Source organism: Ursus maritimus, unplaced genomic scaffold (genome assembly GCF_017311325.1).
Source record: "Ursus maritimus isolate PB19 unplaced genomic scaffold, ASM1731132v1 scaffold_3, whole genome shotgun sequence".
Taxonomy (NCBI): domain Eukaryota; kingdom Metazoa; phylum Chordata; class Mammalia; order Carnivora; family Ursidae; genus Ursus; species Ursus maritimus.
Window position 1 is genome coordinate 14446844 of NW_024425563.1, and position 21293 is coordinate 14468136.

At 52.2% G+C, this 21293-nt stretch overlaps 1 protein-coding gene and 1 pseudogene across 1 annotated transcript; both read right to left on the minus strand.

Annotated features, from left to right (window-relative positions):
- Positions 1–222: 222 nt before the first annotated feature.
- LOC103669039 lies at positions 223–1553 on the minus strand (annotated as a pseudogene).
- A 1408-nt stretch (positions 1554–2961) lies between these two features.
- Positions 2962–21274, minus strand: CLEC2L (C-type lectin domain family 2 member L). Its single transcript, XM_008697364.2, has 6 exons — positions 21085–21274; positions 12648–12722; positions 10270–10436; positions 9322–9422; positions 7353–7465; positions 2962–4250 (listed from the first exon to the last, which is right to left on the minus strand). Exons 1-5 carry the CDS (start codon positions 21272–21274, stop codon positions 7354–7356), a joined length of 645 nt encoding a protein of 214 aa, XP_008695586.2. The 3' UTR covers positions 2962–4250; position 7353.
- Positions 21275–21293: the final 19 nt, after the last annotated feature.

Sequence of the window (21293 nt, forward strand, 5' to 3'; positions counted from 1 at the left end):
ACCCTAAGCAGGTGGCAAAAAAAAATCTACTCAAGCTAACAAGTCAATCTGGCAAGATTGTAGGATAAAAGGTCAATACACAAAAATTGATTCTACTTCTTTATACTAGCAACAAACAGTTGGACTATGAAGTTTTTTTAAAAAATTGTAGGAGCCTGAAAAAAAAATATTTGAGGATAGGTTGGTTTTTTTTTAATTGGGAAATTATTTGCGGGGGGAGGGGGCGGTATGGGCAGATGTCTAGTCTCAGAACTTCTGGAATTGCTTCTTGGTGCCAGCAGCCTTTGTGACTTTGGGCACGTTGAAATGCACAGTCTTGCTCAAGGGCTGGCACTCGCCCACTGTGACATTGTCACCGATCTGGACATCCCTGCAGCAGGGGGACAGGTGCACGGATATGTGCTTGTGGATGTTCTCAAAGAGGTTGTACCTTTGGGGGTAGTGGAGGTAGTCTCGGCGGATGACAATGGTCCTCTGCGTCTTCATCTTGGTCACCACACCAACAGAATCCGCCCTCGGATGGAGACATTACCAGTAAAGGGGCGTCTCTTGTCAATATAGGTGCCCTCAATGGCCTTCTGGACATCTGGAAGCCCAAACCAATGTTTTTGTAGTATTGCGGAGCTTCTCCTTGCCAGTTTCTCCAAGCAGGACCCTCTTCTTATTGTGAAAGATGGTTGGTTGCTCTCCGTAGGCACGCTCAGTCTGCACATCTGCCATCTTGCCCGCCGCCTGAAGCAGCTTGAGGATAAGTTTTAAAAATGTATGTGCAAAAATTCTACTCTTAAAACTTGTAACAAGTTGCTGACATTTTTAAAAACTTTTAAAAAATGGAAGATCTACGCTGTTGAATGGAATAGTCAAATTATTAAAATGGCATAGGTCTTCACTTTGATTTACAGATCCAGTGCAATCCCAGTCAAAATCCCAGCTGGCTTTTCTTGTGCAATTGACAAACAAACAAACAAACAATAAATAAAGCATTAGAGAACCATGTGATAATATCACATAGCCTTAAGTGGAGTCCTAGGAGGAGGGAAGAAGAGAAGGGCAAGGCAGGAGAAATATTTAGAGAGGTAAAGGTGAAGAATTGTCCAAAATTGATCAACGACACCAACATGCAGAATCGAGAATCTCCGTGCAGACACGCGTACAGCTCGACTGCACTCCTCAGCCTCCCACGACTGTCCTGGCCAGTGGTCTGTGGGCAGAGTGCATGCCACCTCCCAGCTGGCCCCTGTCTAGTCGAGGGGGGGATATGCTAGGACCAGTACAAATCTCAGAGTCTTGATTTCGCACTCACAGTTTGCTGCAGGTCCAGACAACTGCCCAGGAGACCTGTCCCCTACATAGCGACTTAGCATTCCAGGATGTCTCAGCCTTATGAAACCTCCAAATAAACAAGTCACAGTGGGGGAGGGGAGGGAACATATGAAGAAGAGTGCATTGGTTCTTACATGCTTCCACCTGGATGGGAATGCAAGCTGGTGCAGCCACTCTGGAAAACTTTCCTCAGAAAGTTGCAAATAGAGCTACCCTATGACCTAGCAACTGCACTACTGGGTATTTACCCCAAAGATACAAATGCAGTGATCCAAAGGGGCACCTGCACCCCAATGTTCGTATAGCAATGTCCACAATAGCTAAACTATGGAAAGAGCCCAGATGTCCACTGACAGACGAATGGATAAAGAAGATGTGGTGTATATCTACAAAGGAATCTTATGCAGCCATCAAAAAATGAAATCTTGCCATTTGCAACAATGTGGATGGAACTAGAGGGTATTATGCTAAGTGAAATAAATCAATCAGAGAAAGACAATTATCATATGATCTCACTGATATGTGGAATTTAAGAAACAAGGCAGAGGATCATAGGGGAAGAGAGGAAAAAATGGAACAAGACGAAGAAACCAGAGAGGGAGATAAACCATAAGAGACTCTTAATCTTAGGAAACACACTGAGGGTTGCTGTAGGGGAAGGGCAGGGGATGGGGTAACCGGGTGATGGACATTGAGGGGGGCATGTGATATAATGAGCACTGGGTATTATATAAGACTGATGAATCACAGACCTGTACCCCTGACAAAAATAATACATTGTATGTTAATTAATTGAATTTAAAATAAATTTTTAAAAAATGCTTCCACCTGGAGATGATTTGCATCACTTTTTCTTGGTTAAAGCAAGTCACTGGGTGCCCAACTTCAAAGGGACTGGGAACTAGGATCTTTCCATGCACCCTGAAGGAAAGTGAAAAGGCTTGCATGGAAGTCCTATCTATCACATCCTCTGAAACATGTCCTGCGTGAACTGCTACATCCAAAGGCCCTGAATGGAGCAAAGCTGGTCCCCATCACTGACCTCCTTAATCTATGGTGTGAGCCAGAAAAAAAACTACTTTGTTAGCCTCTGAAATCCGGGCATTATTGCGGAAGCTAGCATACTCTAATATTCTACTCAACTTACATTATCGTTAAAGAAGATAGTAATACCTTTTTTTTTCTTTTAAGTAGCCTCCATGCCCAGTGTGGAGCCCAGTGCAGGACCCGAACTCACGACCCTGAGATCAAGACCTGAGGTGAGATCAGGAGTCAAAGGCTTAACTGAGCGAGCCACCCAGGTGCCCAAATAGTACCCTTTTTTAAGCACTTACCATGGGCCTGACACTTCATGTATAAAATGCTTAGCACAGCGCCTGGCCCTAATCAGCTCTTAGTTCATGTTAGTTGTTATCCTTATTCCAATCTTGTCTTATCGGCGTATGTATTTGCTCAGACGGACTCTGTGCTATAAACTACAGGACCCTAACGGGAACTGCAAGGCGGTTCAGCACCTTGCTTATCGTTTTCTCTAACGCATCTGCAAGTTTTCATACTCTGTGGGAGGCTGAGCTGGAAGTACAGGTTCCCAGGATCAGAGACAGCATGGTGTAGAGGAAAGAGCATCGGAACTAGCAGTCAAGGTTAGTTTAGTTCAACACATATTTATTGAGCACCTACTGTATGTACCAGATGCTAGAGAAACAAAGGAGCGTGAGAGTGGACCCCTGCCCTCTAGGAGCTTACACTCCTGCAAGGATGGTGAAAAGTAAACAAATAAACCAGGACACGCGACAAAATAAGAATATAAGCAGGGAACAGGAGGTTCCTGAGTTCTAGCTCTGCTGCCAGCTGTGTGACCCCGGATATGGTACTTAACCTCTCTGGGCCTCATGGATCGTGAGAACAGGGTAGGTAATTTCTGAATCCTGAAATTCTAATCCCTACAATTCTCAAAACCCTGTGAAGCAGGCAGGGCAGGCACGATTTCTGCTTTAGAGAGGGGAAGCCTGGGGTCGGAGAGGGTTAGCACAGCGGCCTGAGCCCCAGCACCGCTGGTCGGGGGAGCCAGCCCCACACTAGTCTCAGGCAGGTCTTCGGAGCCAGACCCAGTATGTGTCACTCCAGGCTGCCCCGACGGACAGCGGGGATCTCTGATGAAGGTGGCAGGAGGCTTTCCTGACGCCCCCAGTTTGAGTCCCATACACTACAGACCAAGAAGAGAAACGAGGCAGGTACCTCGCCCACCTCCACCCCCTCCTGGTGTAAGCACTCAGCAGGCAGTGGGACTTTCTGAAAACCAGGTCATCTTTTACAGAACGACACAGTGACATTCGCACAGTTATCCTGGTGAGCCCCGGAGCCTTCAGCAGCCAAGCCCACTCAGCGATGCCTGGTTTCCATTCACAGCCATGTCCCCATCGCAGGCTCTATGCATGTTGCAAAGGACATTCTGGAGTGCCTCACGGTAGCTCTGGGCCACCCCCCCACTTAGCCCACCCAGTATGTGCACGCTTAGGGAATGCTAGTGAGCTCAAGTAATTGAAGCAAAGCACATTAAAGATTTATCTTTGCTGCGCCTCTAAAACCACGCCATGGCCACCAAAGCTTAAAAGACAAGTCTGACCGTAGCAGCCTCTGCTGTCTCCCCCATGGCACACGGTTCCCGACTGTCACGGGAACCATCTTTTGAGCTGGTGCTATGTGTGCTGCGAAGAGGCCAACAACACAATCCCTGCTGTCCAGGGGTTTATAATCAGATGACGGCGCAGTCAGATGGAGTGAAGAGAGGAGTCACAGACGACAAGGCCGGGAGACTCGGGCCATGTGAGAGGCTCGGTCTTAAATGCTGAAGGTTTGGGGGAAGGGAGTGGCCACTGAGAGCTGCTGCTGTCCAGGGAGGCGTCTGAGGGAGGCTCCAGCCCGACCTTGAAGGAGGAAAAGGACAGAAGTCATTTGCATTACCCCCACTCTGTGGGTAATTGAAATGAAAATCATATGAAGGAGATAGAAGTGTCCAGAAAAAGAATCGCCTGCGGGCATCCATCTTGTTTTCCCAGGGTGCCCCCCCCTCCCCACATACGGCCACCCCCCAACCCTCCCTCCCCAGAGCTGGCCTCAGAGCCGGCTAGGCAAGGGCCATGCCTGCCACACAAGTGGCTTCCCAAGGGCCCAGTGAGGTGAGGGTGGGTTCGAATCCCGCCTCCACCACCCCGCAGCTGTGTGGTGCGGAGCCGGTCCCTTAACCTCTCTGAGCCTTCTCCTCATCTGTAAGCACAGGCGGGAGGAGCCGGACTAAGCAGACACGAGCTGACCTGGCCGTACAGCACCTCACGCTCACGTGGTCCTCCCTGTCTTCCATCTCCACAGAGGCCGTCTGAGGAGCACCTGCTGTATGCGCTCAGCCTTCTACGGGGGCCCTGCCTGTTGCAGGGGTTCACTGAGGACGGGACTGGGCTTTGGGCTCACATCCACCCAGGGAGCAGCAGCCCAGGCTCCAAGGTAAGCACACTCTCGACGCCAGGGGGAAGCCTCGGCAAGGAAGACTCTTCCAAACGGGCTCAGGAGTGGGGCCTGGGGAAGGGTGGGCCCTGGGGCCCTTGAGGCGGCGGGAGAGGCCGGCTCCAGCGGGGGTGGGGGGAAGGGGGGTGTCGGAAACCAGCAGGGTGCCTGCCCACGGTGCTGCTCCGTGTGGCCACCAAGAGCACAGCACCGGGCACTGCGTCCCCACAAACGGGGTGGCCTCAGCCCTTGTGGGAGCCCGAGGAGCTTAGCCGCCGTCTAACCTTGGGAAGGGTGGCCTACATTTCCGGAGTTCGGTGTGCCAGTGTTTGGTTTCTGTCTTGTGTTTCCTTCCTCGGTAGGCACCAGATGGGAAAACTCTGAAAACCTTGGCGACCCTGAGTCAGGGTTCCTTTAGCTACTAAACTGATTTCGAATTGTGGTGTGTTCCCAGGACAAAGCCAAGGTCAGGAGAGCTGATTTGCCGGTGTGTCCTTGGAAGCCGCAGGTGGCAGGCTTTGGATAACTGAAGAAGAGGTAAGATCCGAATGGCACGGGTTCATCGTCCCCTGTCTTGTCCGACTGCCCCTTCCCAGCCCCCTCATGGCCCGGTTCTCCCCACCTGAACCCACCGGGCAGGAGGAGACCTCGGAAGCCCGGGCTATCCGTGACCACTCCTCGGGGCCTTGGGACCCTGCCAGGTACGGTTTCACCACCTGTGGCAGCATTTCCTGCCTCGGACATTTCTGTGGGTACTACCTGCAAGGCTTTTGAGCCTCACCATCTTTGAGGGGAAGACCCTGGTGAGGACCATGGGCCTGTGCATGACTGAGAATCAGTGGGAGGGAGACTATCCCCATGCCTCCCCCACAGTAGCCGCCGCTGCGGCTGACCACTTCCTCAGCCCTCAGTCCCCCGACACACTTCCACAGGTGCAAGGAAGGTGGTGGGCTTCCTGCCATCCCCACGGGGCACCACCACCACACTGAATTGCTGTCACCTCTTTATCCTACACTCAGGTTCCTCACTGGCTTCCCACTAAAGACAAAATAGGAAGTCACAAAAATGCCCGTATTTTATGAGGTATCTGGAAAGCAGGCAGAAAGTTCAACAAAACCAAGCCGACAGGTTTGTGTGAAAACCAACAGTAAAAGGACTGAACAGAGCAAAGCAGGACCTGGTTTCCCACTGAGCTATTTTCTGAAAATGGGCCAGGACCCAAATTCACCTACACAAGGCTCGCAGGCAGGCTGCCCACGTCTCAGCCAACCCCGGGGCACTGAGAGGAGGCTGTGGCGGCCCAGGCCCCACGGCGGCGAGCTCTGGGGCTCCAGCAGTGTGTGTGTGTTGGGGTGGTGGCACTTGGAGCCTTTAGAGGCCCAGGGGGACTACCAGACCCCCACCTCCTCCCCAGGCCAACTGAGGAAAACAAGAGGCCTTAGGACCTCCACACACTCTTATCCCACCCACCATGAACATCATCTTTTCTGCAGGGCTAATCCTCCCGCTCACTTCACCCCTTCTCCCCTAAGGCAGAATAAACCATCCCTCAGCTGTGTTCCAGAACATTCTGGTGCTTCCCAAGCTGTTGCCTCTGCTCCCTGTGAGCTCCTCGGGGGATAAAGCTGTTGATCCCCACGCCTGGCATGGTGTCTGGCACGTGGTAGGTGTGATGTGAATAAACGTTTGTCATATCGAGTTGAATAGTAATGAAGGAACCAAATGGAACACACCCTTCAGACATCTAAGAATAACTCGGTAGCCCAGCCAAATTCAGTGGTGCCCTGAGGCCACAGAATGTGTTTTTGTCCTCGGTTCCTACACGCTGCCACCTGCCACACTAATCAAGGGCACCTGGGTGGTGGCTCCCCACAGACAGGCACCCAGAGATGTGTCCCTCTGCTCCCCCCCAAGCCATGACCCTGGAACAAATGGCAGCCAATTTCTCTGGACGCCAGTCATCTCTTTATTCCACCAGTGACCTGCACAACAGCACCACAGCTACAGCAGGGGCCTGCCTGAGAGCCCCGGGCAAGGCAGGGAGGGTGGACGTAGGGGGCCCCGTGTGGGGAAGCCCGCCCTCCTGCCTCCCCAGCAGCCAGGAGAGAAACGATTGTGCTGACAGTAATGCCATCTGCGGCAGCGGCCACCCTGCCTCCGAGCACCAGGGCCGCATGGGGGAGACATGTTGCAGCGCGGGGCCAGGGCGGGACTTGGGGTGACTAAGAGTGGGCTCTGAACTTGAGAAGGGACTGTGTGCATGCCTGGGCATGCGTGTGTATGTGCACGTGTGTGTGTGTGTGTGCGTGTGTGTGTGTTTCGGGGATGCCTACACTACTGAGTATGTGGGATTTGACTGCTGAGCCACAGGACCTGCCTGGGGCCAATGAGACCAGGAACCAAGGCTGTGGGACCTGGAACAGAGGCTGGGGGCAGAGGGCACCCTCCTCACTGCTTCGCCTTGGAGAGGAGCCTGGGGCAGGCTGGTCTCGGGGCCTGGCTGGAGGGCCGCCTCTGGCCTGACCCACCTCACGTGTAGGCCATCTTGCTGCACACCCAGGGCCGGGTCATCAGACACTCCGTTGACACCAGCCTGGTGGGCTCCACGAAGACACACTCTCCCAGACCTGAGATGGGGAATCTATGGCCAGAAGACAAGAGAGACAGGTGCTTACTACTGTGTGCAACACGGCTCCAGCCACCCTGAGGATGCCCACAGACATCTCCCGAACACACCCTGCACTTTTCCATCCTGCTTCCGCTTCCTTCCAGAGGCAGCTCACTTGTCCCAGGAGCCAGAATCCAGTTCAGGACCACCCTCTGCCCAGCCTCCCTGTGCCTGCCTGCACCGTGGGACATGGAGGCCTGTGTCTCTGTCCCCGCCAGTCCCCTAGGTGGTCAACACCTGCACAGTGCGCTCTGGGCCTCTCTCATCTTGGCTCCCCTACAGCACTCAGCGTCTAGCCCAGGAAGAGCCCAGCAGAGAGGAGCTGAATGAAACTACCTCACGGGGCTGGACCTGATGAACCCCGGCGTTTGCTGCCCAGGCTGAGTTCCCCACCAATTCACTGATATCATCGCTAGATGTGGGGGAAGGGGTTCTTTCTACCTAAAATCATTCCTTTTGAATTTCTATATTTCTTCTTAACCTCATTTGGTCACCCCGATCTGAGCCCCCTGCCAAGGCTGGAGCTGGGGTCTCACAAGAGAGGGCACCAGAATGATCTCACGAGGGAGTGCTGGGCAGGACCACCTCAGTGCCAGAGAAACATGGCCTAATGGCCCTTTGGTTGGCAGTTGGTCGGCACGCTGGTGATCCCCAGCCTCCAGGGCTCTCCCAGGTTCTGGGAGCCGGAGGCTTCCAGAAGAGGAGAGAGAGGAACAGAAAGTGCAAGACTTCTCAGCAGCCCTAAGGATAGATCTGGGATGAAGGCAGGAAAAAGAGAAAAAAAGGAAGGGACAATGAGGACAAAGAGGGGGTGCAAAATGAAGGGCATAGGAGCCAGGGCATAGGAGGGAACGAGCCGACAGGATGCTCACCCCCTGGAGGCTAAGCCGTAATTAAGCCCACCCCTAAGGGTAAGGTGGCTGATTGCCAGCTTCCGGCCATGGCAGAGGGCTGGGGGTCTTGGATGCCTCCCACCTCTCCTGCCTTGGAGACCCTCCTCCATCATCATCATCATCAGGTGAGCAGCTGTGCCCCCAGCTGGGTCCTCAGGGCCTATTTGAACCTTGAGCCTTAGGGGCTGGACTAGAAACTGAGGTTCTTACTCCCCTGTATGCCCTCCCCTGTGCTCCCCTAAGCCTGGACTGCACCCCCACACACACTCACTATCACCACCCCCACTGTCACAGCCAGACACTCCCACCCCCACGACCCATGACCCCTGCCACTAGCACCCCACAAACCAGGCCCTGGTATCGCACACCTGCCACAGCAGCACACTCTCACGTCCACCCCACTTGGGCCACACAAGCAATCCCACCACTGCACACACCACCAGCACCCTCAGGCTCTATTTTCTCTAAGGGAGTGTTCACGGTACCCAGGGTCAGAGCCCCTTTCTTCCATAGAAATAATGTTTAGGCAACACATGGCTGCGCAGAATGGAGGCCCCATCCCCACCCTCCCCTGCAGGCAGCTGTGGTCATGTGGCTAAGTTCTGGCCAATGCAGAGGGACATCCAGGGCATGTCTTCCCCTTCCTCTGAGCCACACAGATGAGTCGCTCTCGGGCAGGGAGCCACAAGATGGAAAGAGCCTGGGCCCCGAGGCTGGAAGCTCTAATGACTACATACAGTAGAGCCACCAAACCAGGCTGGACATTAGGGGAGAGAGGGGTCAAGCCATCTACATTGTCATTATCTCAGTCACATGCTGCTGCACCTGGATGTTAGGAGCTCTAGCTAGCACAGAACCCAGTGGTTCTCCCTCCGGAGGTTGTGTCCGGGGAGCTAGGCCTAAGTTCAGTGGCCAGAAAATGAAGCCTCAGCTTACGTGTCTGGGTCAAACGGGTCGCCGTTAACCCAGTGGAATTCGTCCCCGACTCTGCGCAGGCCAATCCAGGGCTCCCTCCGTGTGAACTTGAACATAAACTCCTGTATCAAGGAAAGAGGGAAACCTGAGTCATCTGCAGTTTCCTGACTGTTCATACATCCCAAAACTAACCTCAGCTGAGAAGACTGGCTCCTGGGATATATAGACACTGAAAGGGGGAGTCCCTCACAGCATCCCGCACCCCCGTAAGGAGCTGGGGTCACAGAGTGCCCCGCACTCATGCTGACCTCCCTCCCAGCAGTTGGGAGCGTGCCTGCTGGACCAGGAAGCCTAGAACAAGGTTTATCCTCCTAGCTCAGTGGTCCAGCCCATCAGTCAGCATCCCTGATTTGCAGGAAGCCTGGGATTGCCCACTCGATGGATGATCTGGGACAAATCATAATGTTCAGTATGATTGTCCTACCCACGTACTTCTGGGCCTCTCTCTGCAGCAGGGAGATACTCTACTGTGTATCAGAGACAAACAGAAGTGATTTTTTGATTACCTGCTATTTTGGATTGCCACACCACTGTTACCCTCAAAATCCAAAACGGACAACAGACTCATTCATTGTGTTTCCTTCACTTTTCTACTGAGAATGCTGTTGTGGGTGTTCAGCGAGAGCTCATGTCCTGATTTGGATGAGCAGGTATCAATGTGTTCTTTTTTCACAATTTGTGGTTCTCACACTCTGTGATACAGAGTTGAGCTCAGCAAACCAGCCTTGGATTGAAATTGTTGGCCTTCACCACGGCAGTGGACACAGGAGCCCCTCGGAAATGGGCTCAGACCCCACAGGGCCCACCAGCCCACCCCAGGCTGCACATGCTCTGGAAACAGGTCACGGGGGGATGCCACACCCCAGGAGTGGGATTCTCCCCACAGGTCGCCCCTCGCCCAGCACTCACCAGCTCCTTCTGGCTCTGAATCACCGCCAGCGCGGCCTCGTGAGTACGGCAGTACTGTCGGCCTGTGTTCCAGTCCCTTGGCTCCTCAGAAAAGAAGTAGCATTTCCTTCCGTAGAGCAGCCAGTCCTCCGGGCAGGGCGCCTCACACTTGATACAGCCCTTGGAAGCTGCAGGGGAGACAGAGAGGACTCAGCACCTGACAACAGGCTGGGCCCCAGCTCAGGCCTGAAGAATCCCACTCAGCGACCCAGCGCTCCCTCCACCTGCCTGACTTTGGTGCCCTCCGGTGATGCCTCAGGTGGCTGTCTCCCCACATGAGCCCCTCTCACAGTGCCCGGCAGGGAAAAGGTTGGTGACCCAATAAACAGGGAAGGAAAACTGGGGAGGCTGGCAGGGGCGTGACCACCAGCAGAAGTGACAGCAGATTAGCCCCTGGGTTAAGAGCTCCTCTCTCTTCCCAGAGTCCCCGAGGCATGAAAGCCCAGAAACACAGATTTAGAAAGGACCTGGAAGCCACGTGTCCAGCTCTCCAGCCAGGGTGGGAACCATCAGCAGGTTTGGTGGGCCTGATCTCCTTGGCCATGCCCTCATTAGCTAACAGTTCAGCTAACAGTCCTAGCCTGCCTTCCTGGGACCTAGCCCTACGGATTTCGGATCTGCCTCTGCGTGACCCAGAGGGAGCCCAGCCCTACTTCTCCCACCTACTTGAAGAAGGACGCCAGCCAGCCTCCCCTCATCCAGGTTTAAATAGACACCACCTCTTCCACAGTTCCTTGCAGAGGATGCTGTCCACATCCTTCTCCGTCCTGCCTGTGGTGTGTCCACACTGGCACCAGAATGCTGCCCCCAGAACAGACTGGAACACACGAGATGTGGCCCCACCCCCTGCAGCAGTGATTGCCATACTCCTTCCAGTGGCTACGGGCTTTCCAGTCTACAGACTGCTTCCAGGAAAAGAATCAGTGGGTATGTGCATACGTGGGCTTTCCTGGGCATGCAAGACATACTCCTCGACTGTTTGCATGTGCTCTCTTCCCAAGCCAGGTCTCCCCTGTGTCCAGAACATGTATCAATCACCTTTTAAATCCAACTGAAGATCTTATTTTTATTTCTTCCACCTGTATCTCATTCGCATTGGCTCACTTGAGTTTTGAGAGATATATTTTAATCTTGATTTTTTCCCCACCTGTCATATTAAGCACCTGTCATCTGTCATCCTGAGCTCACATCCTTGTATCACCTACAAATTCCATAAGCATCTTTTTGTTTGTTTTCATACAAGCGATTGATTAAAATGTAGACGGGGACAGAGCCAAGAAAAGGCTCGTGGTGCCCCAGCCGCGAGGGATATACAGCCACACTGACACCAAGTGAGTCACTGACACTCCGGCCTATCTGCTCGGTGAGAAGTAGGACCACCGGGAGTATTGACCATGGCGTGGGCACATTTCAACTGCTTTTCCACAAGGACCTCCAAAGAGATTCTGTTGTGCTTTACGAAAATCACAACACGCTATGTCTTCTCATTGCTCTGACCTCCCCAACCTAGCACGAGGACAAAAGGAAACCAATTTAATTTGTAGTAATTATTCTAGATGAATCCAAGCTGGCAGTAGCAATCACCATATTCTTTTGTAAACACTCACAAATCCCCTGATTGTCATGCATGCCCAAAGGGGAGGGTTTGGTGGGAGCTAATACTATCATTGGACTTCTCTCCCCTTTCAAGCTGCCCACCTCTGGTCTTACGGTGCTTCTCAAAGATTAGAGACAGGCCCTGAAATCAGTTCGCAAACCCTTCGGAACCCACCACACACTTTGACTTGAATCCATTAAAAGCAGCCCAATCTCCTGGTCATAGAGCTTTGCCTGTCTTTAGAGGATTACCTCCCTTTTATTCCTTTCTCCCTTTCGGTCCCACATGGGAAGCCCCCTCGCAGTGATGCCTCCATCACTGGGCAGGGGAGATGATGTCATATTCATCCTTTCTTTTTTTTTTTTAATCCTCAGCATTTAGGGGGCCTAACACACAGCAGGGCTCCATAAATGTTTGTTAAATGAATGAATGTGATCTTTAAAGGCCCTTGTCCCCAAAACTGTCTCCTCCAAGAAGCAGTGCCTATCTAACTCACCTCGAGTTGGCTCGTGTAGAACAATCTCGAAGTCACCTGGCCACTCCCCCGCGTGGCTTAGTAAAGGGGATATGGAGAGTCATTGTCTGAATATATTCTTTTAGGCTAAACTCTCACCTAGAAACAGCACTCTGTTTTCTATGCTTTGGGCCCTACGGAATACGTGGTATATCCGGAACCTTTCTTTACCGAATTAGACATGATTTTGACAAGGTGTGTATACACTGCTCGGACACCCATGCTCACCCAAGATGCTCATAACCACCAGGATGGCGAACAGAAGGACAGCGATGGCCCCCAGCAGGAGACGTGTGGTGGTGTCTGAGGAGAGAAGAAAGCGGTTCAATACCCGGCCACCCACCCCACCACCAAGCCCCACCACCAAGGCCCAGGGCCTGATACCGTGGAACTCTGGCCTGGGCCCAGCCATCGGAGTTTTAACAAGTCCTAAATGACTCTAGTTAAGTCTCAGAACCACTCTTCTGGAGCCCAGCTGTGAATCTATGACCCCGCTGCCTGAACCGACCCCCCGTCCAGGGCTCTGCACTTCTGGGAGCCAGAGCTTTCCAGTTCTTACCTCCTGCTGCTTCTCTACCTGCTCCCGGTTTCAGCCACGTGGACTCCTTGAAATAACCCAGCCCGTCCTCACAGCCCCCGGGGCTGGGTCTTTGCCCCCACAGCTCTTCTCCTCCGCTGCTACCCCTGGAATCCTGCCCACCCTGCACCTTCCACCCTCTTCACAACCCCTCCCCCCCGAGCCTCTGCCTTCCCCCTTTTAATTGTTATTTATTTTTTGTGATCACCGAAAATGTTTATTTTATTTTTAATGCAAGAACCCTTTTAGACCTTAGACGTAGACTCTATTTATGTTTTTCTTACCATCATAAAATAGACATAACATTAAACTTGCCATTTTAACCATTTTTAAGTGCACAATTAGTGGCATTAATTCCAATCAGGATGTTGCGCAACTATTCCCACTGTCTATTTGCAAAACTTTCTCACCACCCAGACAGAAACTCGGTACTGATTAAGCATTCACTCCCAGTTCCCACCTCCCCCAGCCCCTGGCAACCTCTAATCTACTTTCTGTCTCTATGAACTTGCCTATTCTAGAGATTTCATGTAAGTGGAATCATACAATACCTGTCCTTTTGTGTCTGACTTATTTCACTTAATGTTTTCAAGGTTCATCCATGTTGTACCATGTGTCAGAACGTCATTCCTTTTTGTGGCTGAATAATATTCCATTGTATGACTATATGTATATACATACGTATGTGTGTGTGTATATATATTTGTTGTTGTTGTTTATCTGTTCACCTGTTGATTGACACTTGGGGGGACATGAGTATCCATCCAGTCCATAACAATGTTCCTGAAGCAGCATCCCCCAGAACCTTCCAGGCTGCTGTAATGTGGTTTTGCTCTCTAAGTCACCACCGCCCTGGAATCTCCCTCTGTCAGCAGCCTCAGGATCTCTCTGCCTCCCTCATGTATAGCCTCTCCTGCACCTTCTATCCTACGTCACCTTTTCCTTGGTTTACTCCCTTGTTTTGGTGGAGCGGCCTGAGAAAGGGCAGAGCAGGACCACCGCACTGCACAGCCCCGGCAGCAAACCTTCACACTGTGTCCTGCGGTGAATGTTGGCCCTGGAGTTGTGAACCCAGAGGCCTGAGTACTACAGGTTGGAAAGAATTCTTCAGAAGCTGAAGGCATTACTTAATTGTCTTCTAGCTCCAGTGTTGCTCTTGAAAAATGGCTCCAGAGCCATTCTCATCCAATCTTTTTAATATCATTTGCTTTCCGCCCTCCCTCCCCACCCCCTAGAAGCTTTTAGGATCTTTTCTTTATCACACAGTCTTCTAAAATTTCATCATGCATGCCATGCCTTCATTTGGGTCCATTTTCATCCACTAGAGTAGGCAATCAATGGGCCCGTTCAATCTGGAAGCTCACGTCCTTTGGTTCCAGGAGATTTTCTTTAATTATATCATCAATGGTTTCTTCTCACCCACTATCTCTGTCCACTTTCTGGAGGTCATATTTTTCAGATGTTGGACCACTCGAATTGGTCCTCTGAGTTTCTTTCCTTTTTTCTCCCTTACCCGCTATCTTTTTGTCTTTTTGCTCTATTTCCTGGAAGGTTTTTCTCAGCTTTATCTCCCTACTCTCTCCTGAATTTTCCATTGCTGTGATTATTTTTAATTTCCAGGGTTGTTTTTTGTTTTGTTGTGGTTTGCTACTGTTCTCAGTAGACCCCCTCTCAAAGCATCCTGTTTTTAATGATACCATATTGGAGCTCCTGGGTGGCAGTCGGTTGAGCATCTGACTCTTGGTTTTGCCTCGGGTCCTGATCTTGGTGTGATAGGATACAGCCTGCCTTGGGCTCTGCACTTGTGCTGGACAGAGTCTGCTTGGGACTCTCTCTGCCCCACCCCATAAATAAATAAAATATATATTATCTGTTTGAGGATAATTATATAATATATATAATATATATATATAATATATATAATATATATTATCTCTTCGAGGATATTACTGATAGTTTTTTGGAGGAGGAGAGGAGAGATGGGCAGAAAGCTTGTTTCTCCCTATATAGTCTCTTTTTCCTCCAAATTGCTTTTTTTTCTGTTCATTTGTTTTGGTCTCTAGTTTTCATGTCATCGAGTTTCCTCAGATGTCTGGAGATCCTTGGTTATTTGTTCCTGATTAAGGCCGGAAGAAAGAGTCCACTGGAGGCTCCAAGACCAGGGAGGGGCTTATCAACTGTGGGGTCCCAGCAGAGTGACCAGGCTGGGCTGGTCCTCGAGGGGCTCTCAGTGCTAATCTCCTGGGGTTTTTTCTCTTGGGTGGGCCAGAGTTCCTGGAGAAGGCTCTTCTGTTTCCCTCCTGAATGCCTGACCAGGAGGAGAGGCTGGGAGGCCATCCTATGCATTCATTACCTAAATGTCCTCTTAATTGCTTGCTCCCAAATGTACTGCCCTTTTCGCCTTTGGCTCCTGCCAGGGCTGGGAGGAGGATCTGGGCAACTAAATCCTTTCTAAAATGTTCAACCAGCCCTCCTGTTTCAGCTCTATCTTCACTCACTGCCGTGATGACTGGTGCCCCCCATCTCCATACTTTGGGGGTCCTGCATGTAACTCAGGTTGCTCCTCTGCTTTCTGAGCCTTCTCAGGCCAGTGGAAGCAGTTGCCTCTCATCGTTGATCCCTAGCTCCCAACTCTATTGTTATTGTCTTCTCTCCCGTTCTTGTTGTCCTTGTGGCTTTTTAAAAATCCCTTTACTGTCGTATCAGTGGGCTTCTGGAAGGAAAGAGGAAAAATGTGTACGTTCAGTCTGCCATCTTTACCTGCAAGTGCAGCCATCATTTTGAAATCCTTCCCATGAGCAGGGTCTGTGCTGGCAAGTCAGCGGGAGTCCAAAGGCAGGTGGCTGCAGGCATAGTAAGAGCAGAGCCTCATGCCTGTCCTCGCGGGCTGGGCTCTTTCTGTGTCTGCTCTGTTGTCCTCAATGCCAGCCTGTCATAGGGCCCCCCTGAGCTGCCTGATGAGCACCCGTGGCAAGTGCACTGCCTGGATCCTTCCTCTCCTTCTCTACGCACCCCTCTAGGCCTATACACATCGGCACCATAGCGCTTTGTGCATTGAAGGTAAGAGTATCGCATCTTAAGCCAATTCACTAGGTTCAAATCCCAGCTCAGCCACTCTTCTAGATGATTTAGTAACTTTTCATGTCAAAGTTACTTCGCTTCTATTTTACTTCATTTTCTTCATCTTTAAAACGAAGGAATAGCAGTAACTGCCTCTTAAGAAGTTTTATGAGAAGCCAATGTTCAGGGCTTAGCACAGTGTCTGGAATGGCAAGTTCTGGTTCAATGTCTGCAATTGCCATGATGATGATGATGGTGGTGGTGATGATGGTGGTGGTCGTGGTGGTGGTGGTCGTGGTGGTGGTGGCAGTGGCGAGCCCACAGGCTCCTTTAGGAAAAGGGCTGTGCTTTACTCACCGTTGGATTCCCTACAGTAGGGCTCAGCCATTGCCTTGCATGTTACAGAGCACCGCCTGCTACTCAAAAACCTGAGAGGGATTGACCTACACTGAACGACAGTGTCCTTAGTCAGCCTTAAACTCAGCTGAGTTTGTAGGAAAGGCCGCACGGATACACAGCTGCTGTCTGGGGGCAGGGAATCTGTGCATGCTTCTCCAACGTCACCAGAACCAAGGAGCCTCTTCGTTCTTTCCTGGGGACAACTGCCCTGGATGCAGCACTGTGGACAGAAAAAGGACACTCTAGGGAGTCCCGATTCGTTGCTCACTGCTGCCCTCACAGAGGATGGCTGTGGGGCTGGACGATCCAAAACAACGTCGTATTCGTTTCCTAGGGTTGCGGTAGCAAACGCCACAAACCAGACAGCTTACAACACCGGAAATTTATTATCTCACACTACTGGAGACCAGAAGTCCCCAGTCAAGGCACCAGCAGGGCCACAGTCCCTCTGAAAGCAAGGGGAGTCCTTGCTTGCTTCTTCCTGGCTTCCAAGGGTTTGCAAGTGACCTTCCTCATCCCTGGCTTGCAGTCTCCTCATTCCAGCCTCTGCCTTCTTCATCACACGACCTTCTCCCTGGGTGTCTCTGTCTTTATGTGACTGTTGTCTTGTAAGGACACCAGTCCTATTGGATTAGGAGCCCACCTACTCCAGTACTCACCTCTCTTAACTAACCACCTGCAATGACAATATTTGCAACTAAGGTCCCGTTCTGAGGTGCTGGTGGTTCCAATGCTTCAACACAGCTCTTTGGGAGAGCAGGGGGAGATACAATTCAAGCCATAAGAAGTGTCTAACTCAACAATCGTTCCCTCTCTGCAGTGGTCCACAATAAATAGACTTGGACGATGCAGCTACTTGTGTTTATAAATGTATATGATTTAGCCTCATGTTAGAAGGGATGGCTGAAAATCTGGCTCCCAACCCAAACAGATGTCCCATCACCCTCACACCCAGAGCCCAGAAGAGACTCACGGCTGACCTCTCGGAGTTGTCAGAGCCACAGTCCGGTGAGCTTAGTCTTGACTCTTTGAAACTATCAAATGTAGAGTTTGGTAATTTTTGAATTTTAAAAGGCTTTGCTAATCCATGTGTGTGGTTTTGATCAGGAAGTTGTGGGTTGGTGCCTAATCAAGAAACTTTCAACATTAAAAATTCAGAATCGGTGAGCTCTGAAAAATCTATAGCCTGGCGATATGCAGAATCACTCTGTCCCCTGCCATACCCCCAGGCCACCCTTCCCCATCCCCACCCCCGATGCCAGAAATATCCCCGTCTCCAGTCACCCCCAGTCTTTCTAGAACCCAGGCCAAAGAGGCGGGTCATCTTTTCCAACCCCTCCCTGAGGCTGGGGGAGGGTGGTGGAAGGAAAAGTTAATGGCCACCGGGAGAGAAGGCTTGATCAGGAGAACTTCTGTTTGGCTTTCTATTTATAAAGCTAGTTGTTCATCTAAGGAAAGTCATGAAGTCCTGAGCTCTAATCCCAGTTTAAATTTAAGAAGTTCTCCATTTCACTTAACCCATGAGGAGGGAAAAAAATGTCCAACTGGAGGTGACAGTGTTGTCTGAGGAGCACGGGCAGGAGAGCTACACATATCCCAAACACAATTCAGTTCTGTCCAATGAGCCTCACGAAGCCTGACATCCTGGGTCCAAGCGGGAGGACACAAGAACTCTCAGGGCAGATGGCCCTTGTGGCAAACATGCGTTAGCAACCAACATGTGTCCTTGGGCAAGACACTTAGACCCTCCAACTCTGTTTCCTCATCTGTAGAATAGATATAACACTCACCAGCCCCTGAAGGGTATGTGTGAGGATTAAATGGGACAGTATCGTGAAAGCCCCCAGCACGGGGTCCAGCACACAGCGGGTGCTTCGGAAATGTCCACTGCGTCGTAATAAAGGAGCACAGGCCCCCCTGAGTGTTTAGCTTGACCAAATTCAAAAGTCTCCCACTTGTCTCAAGACAGGTACTTGGCTAAGCAAGGGCTGCACAGCCCTTGGTCCCCAGACCTGCCAGCCCGTCATCCCATCACCGGCGTTTCTCAGTGTCAGCCGACTGGGTTCATTACATGGACTTCAGCTTGGAGTGGGGAGCCGACTCAAGGTAGGTAGACCAGCAGTCCAAGGGTTTCAACTGAGCTTCCCCATCACAGACGCAGGATGTCAAGTCCAGAGAGCTGGAGAGAGGAGTCGCCTGCACAGCCTACCCCACTGTGTGGCCCTGAGAGGCAGAAATCATTATCTAGCTTAGTAGATAAGGAAACTGAGGCTCAAATGAGTTTGAAAACCTGCTAGCCCATGGTGTAAGGATCTGGCTTGAGTCTACCTGACTCTAGACTTCCCGTTCTTTGTACCTCCCCAAGCTGCCTCAGCCCCTGTCCTGTGTTTTCTGCCCACACGGCGACACCCTGGAGAGACCAGTCCTGGTCCCCAAGCTCCCCTCTTCGGACAGGAGATGGGGTGCCAAGGGAACACCCAGCAGACCCTCAGAGCACTGGTGGAGGAGAACACCCTGAACTCGGACCCCAGTCACTAAAACTACTGTAGAAAAAAAAATCCATGGAGGTGGGGGAGGGGTGCCTGGGTGGCTTAGTCAGTTGAGTGACCAACTCTTGATCTCAGCTCAGGTCTTGATCTCGGGGTGGTGAGTTCAAGCTCCATGTTGGGCTCTGCACTGGGTGTGGAACCTACTTAAAAAAAAAAAAAGAAAAGTCCATAGGCCTCAGCTGCTGAGCCTCTGAGGACCACAGGCATCAACGGTGGGCTGCTTCTGGGTAGACCCTGGGGAGAACCAGAGGTGGCATGAGACCCAGACACAGGCCTGGTAAGGAGCCACACCAGGACAGGCAAGACAAGGCTGGAAGGCTGGGCCACAAGTAGGCACGAAGTACAGATCAGCTAGCTTCTGCAGGGGTGGAAGAGCCAGTGTCCCATTGGGCCATTTTCCTGCCTTCTTCAGCCTAACTGCAGGTGGTCACCCAGCCCCGGTGGAGAGCAGGAAGCAGAATGGGTCAAAGTCGGGGCAGGAGGTAAAATAGGAACCAGCAAGCCAGAGAGGCACTGAAAGAGACCACATCACCCCTGAAGTGACCCTAACCATCAGGGGGCTAGAGTTAGGTTAGGGCAGACCCTGCAGGAACGCTTAGGAATGAATGAAGACAAACAGGCAAAAGGAGTGAGCAACTTCGAGAAATAACTTGGGCGGAAGGGAAGCGGGGATCACAGGCAAATCCAACAATGCCCAGCAGAGAGAGGGGTTTGTCCACCTTTATTCGACTCAACTCTTCCCAGCCCACGATGGCTCTTCGACTCCATGATCCAATATCTTTGCTTCCTTTGTCCCAAATCACCATCCAGGTGTCAGACTGCCCTTCCCTCCAGAGTTAGCAAAGAGTTAGTCCACACCTCTGGCCCACTAGCCTCTGGGTCAAACGCTGACATTACTGCCCCCACATTTCCCTCCGCGGCAAGGCACCTGCCCTGGCAAGTGCTGGCTAGGTCTCGCCCCTGACCACACCCCACCTTCCTCACTGACTTGGCCACTCTTCCAAGTGCAAATCCACGCTCTCACTCTATGCTTAAAACCTCTCAACAGCTCCTGCCGAACAAAGTCCAAAGTCTTTGGCAAGGCCTCGGTGGCCATTCACAGTCCGGGCCCTCCAGATTCATCTCTTCCCATCCCTCCCCCCCATTCCAGTACTCCAGAGTTCAGTTTGCCACAAGGGACAGACTAGTTCTGGCCACCTGGCCCCTGAACACAGCACTCCTTGAGCCCGGTGCACCCTGCCTTCTCTCCACACCTAAAAGGTCACCTACTCCAGGAAGACTTCCTTTTCTAATACTCTGTCCCTACAGGTTGGGTGACCCAGACTCTGGGCTCCCCTAGTTAATACTGACCAGATTCTCAACCTTTGGACTGGGGATGTCAGGGGTACCCAGAAGCCCAGAGGGTCAGCCCTCTCCCCTGCCAATTCTAGCATCTCCCACACCACACACCATCAGGGGCCACAAAGTTTTCCAGAAGAACTCATGAACTTGAAATCTATTTTCCACTTGGTTACTGCCCCCTTGGCTAGCCAGGGGTCACTCCTTGAGCCCATCTGACTGGAAGGGGTAGGAGGCACTCATGACCTTGCAAGGAAGAGCCTGAGGCATAGTCTCCACATCTCCCCTGCCTGTGTGTCCCCGTCACCTCCAGCGCCCCACCCCAACTTCCCACGGGGCAGGGGTACCATCTCTGGGCTCTACAGCTTTTGTCGCTTTGCCCAAAACATTTCCACTACTACAGATTTCGGCCACCCTCTCAACATGCCCATCAGATGAGGTCCGGTCAGGAACTATCCCCTTTCTTTCTGGAGGAGATTGGGGCTCAGAGCATGAAACCTGCTCCCAAGGTCAAAGAGTGAGTTAGCTGCCTAGGTGGGTCAAGGCTGTAACTATCTGTGGTCCCTAGCTACATCCCCCCACCACCACCAACACCACCACCATGTGGCATCTGAGTGCCCTGAAATCAATCCTCCCGGCGCTCCTGCCCTCCCCCCTGGGAGCTTGGCCAAGGTGACTCTGACCCGCCTCCCGGCTCCCCGGGTCCCCGGGGCCCGGGGATGGAGGGCCGCTCGGAGCTTACCCTCCAAGGCCGCCTTCCAGCTGGTGCTGCCCTCATAGCCCGACCCCGATCGCCGCAGCAGCCCCTCGGGGCCGCGGCCCTCCGCCTCGGCAGGCGAGCGCGGCCTGGGCGCGGCGGGGGCTGGCGCGGGACGGGCGGCGGGGGGCGGCGGCGGCCGGGTCCGCGCGGGGGGCTCCCGGGCCGGTTCCATGCCCGGCGCTCCGCCGCGC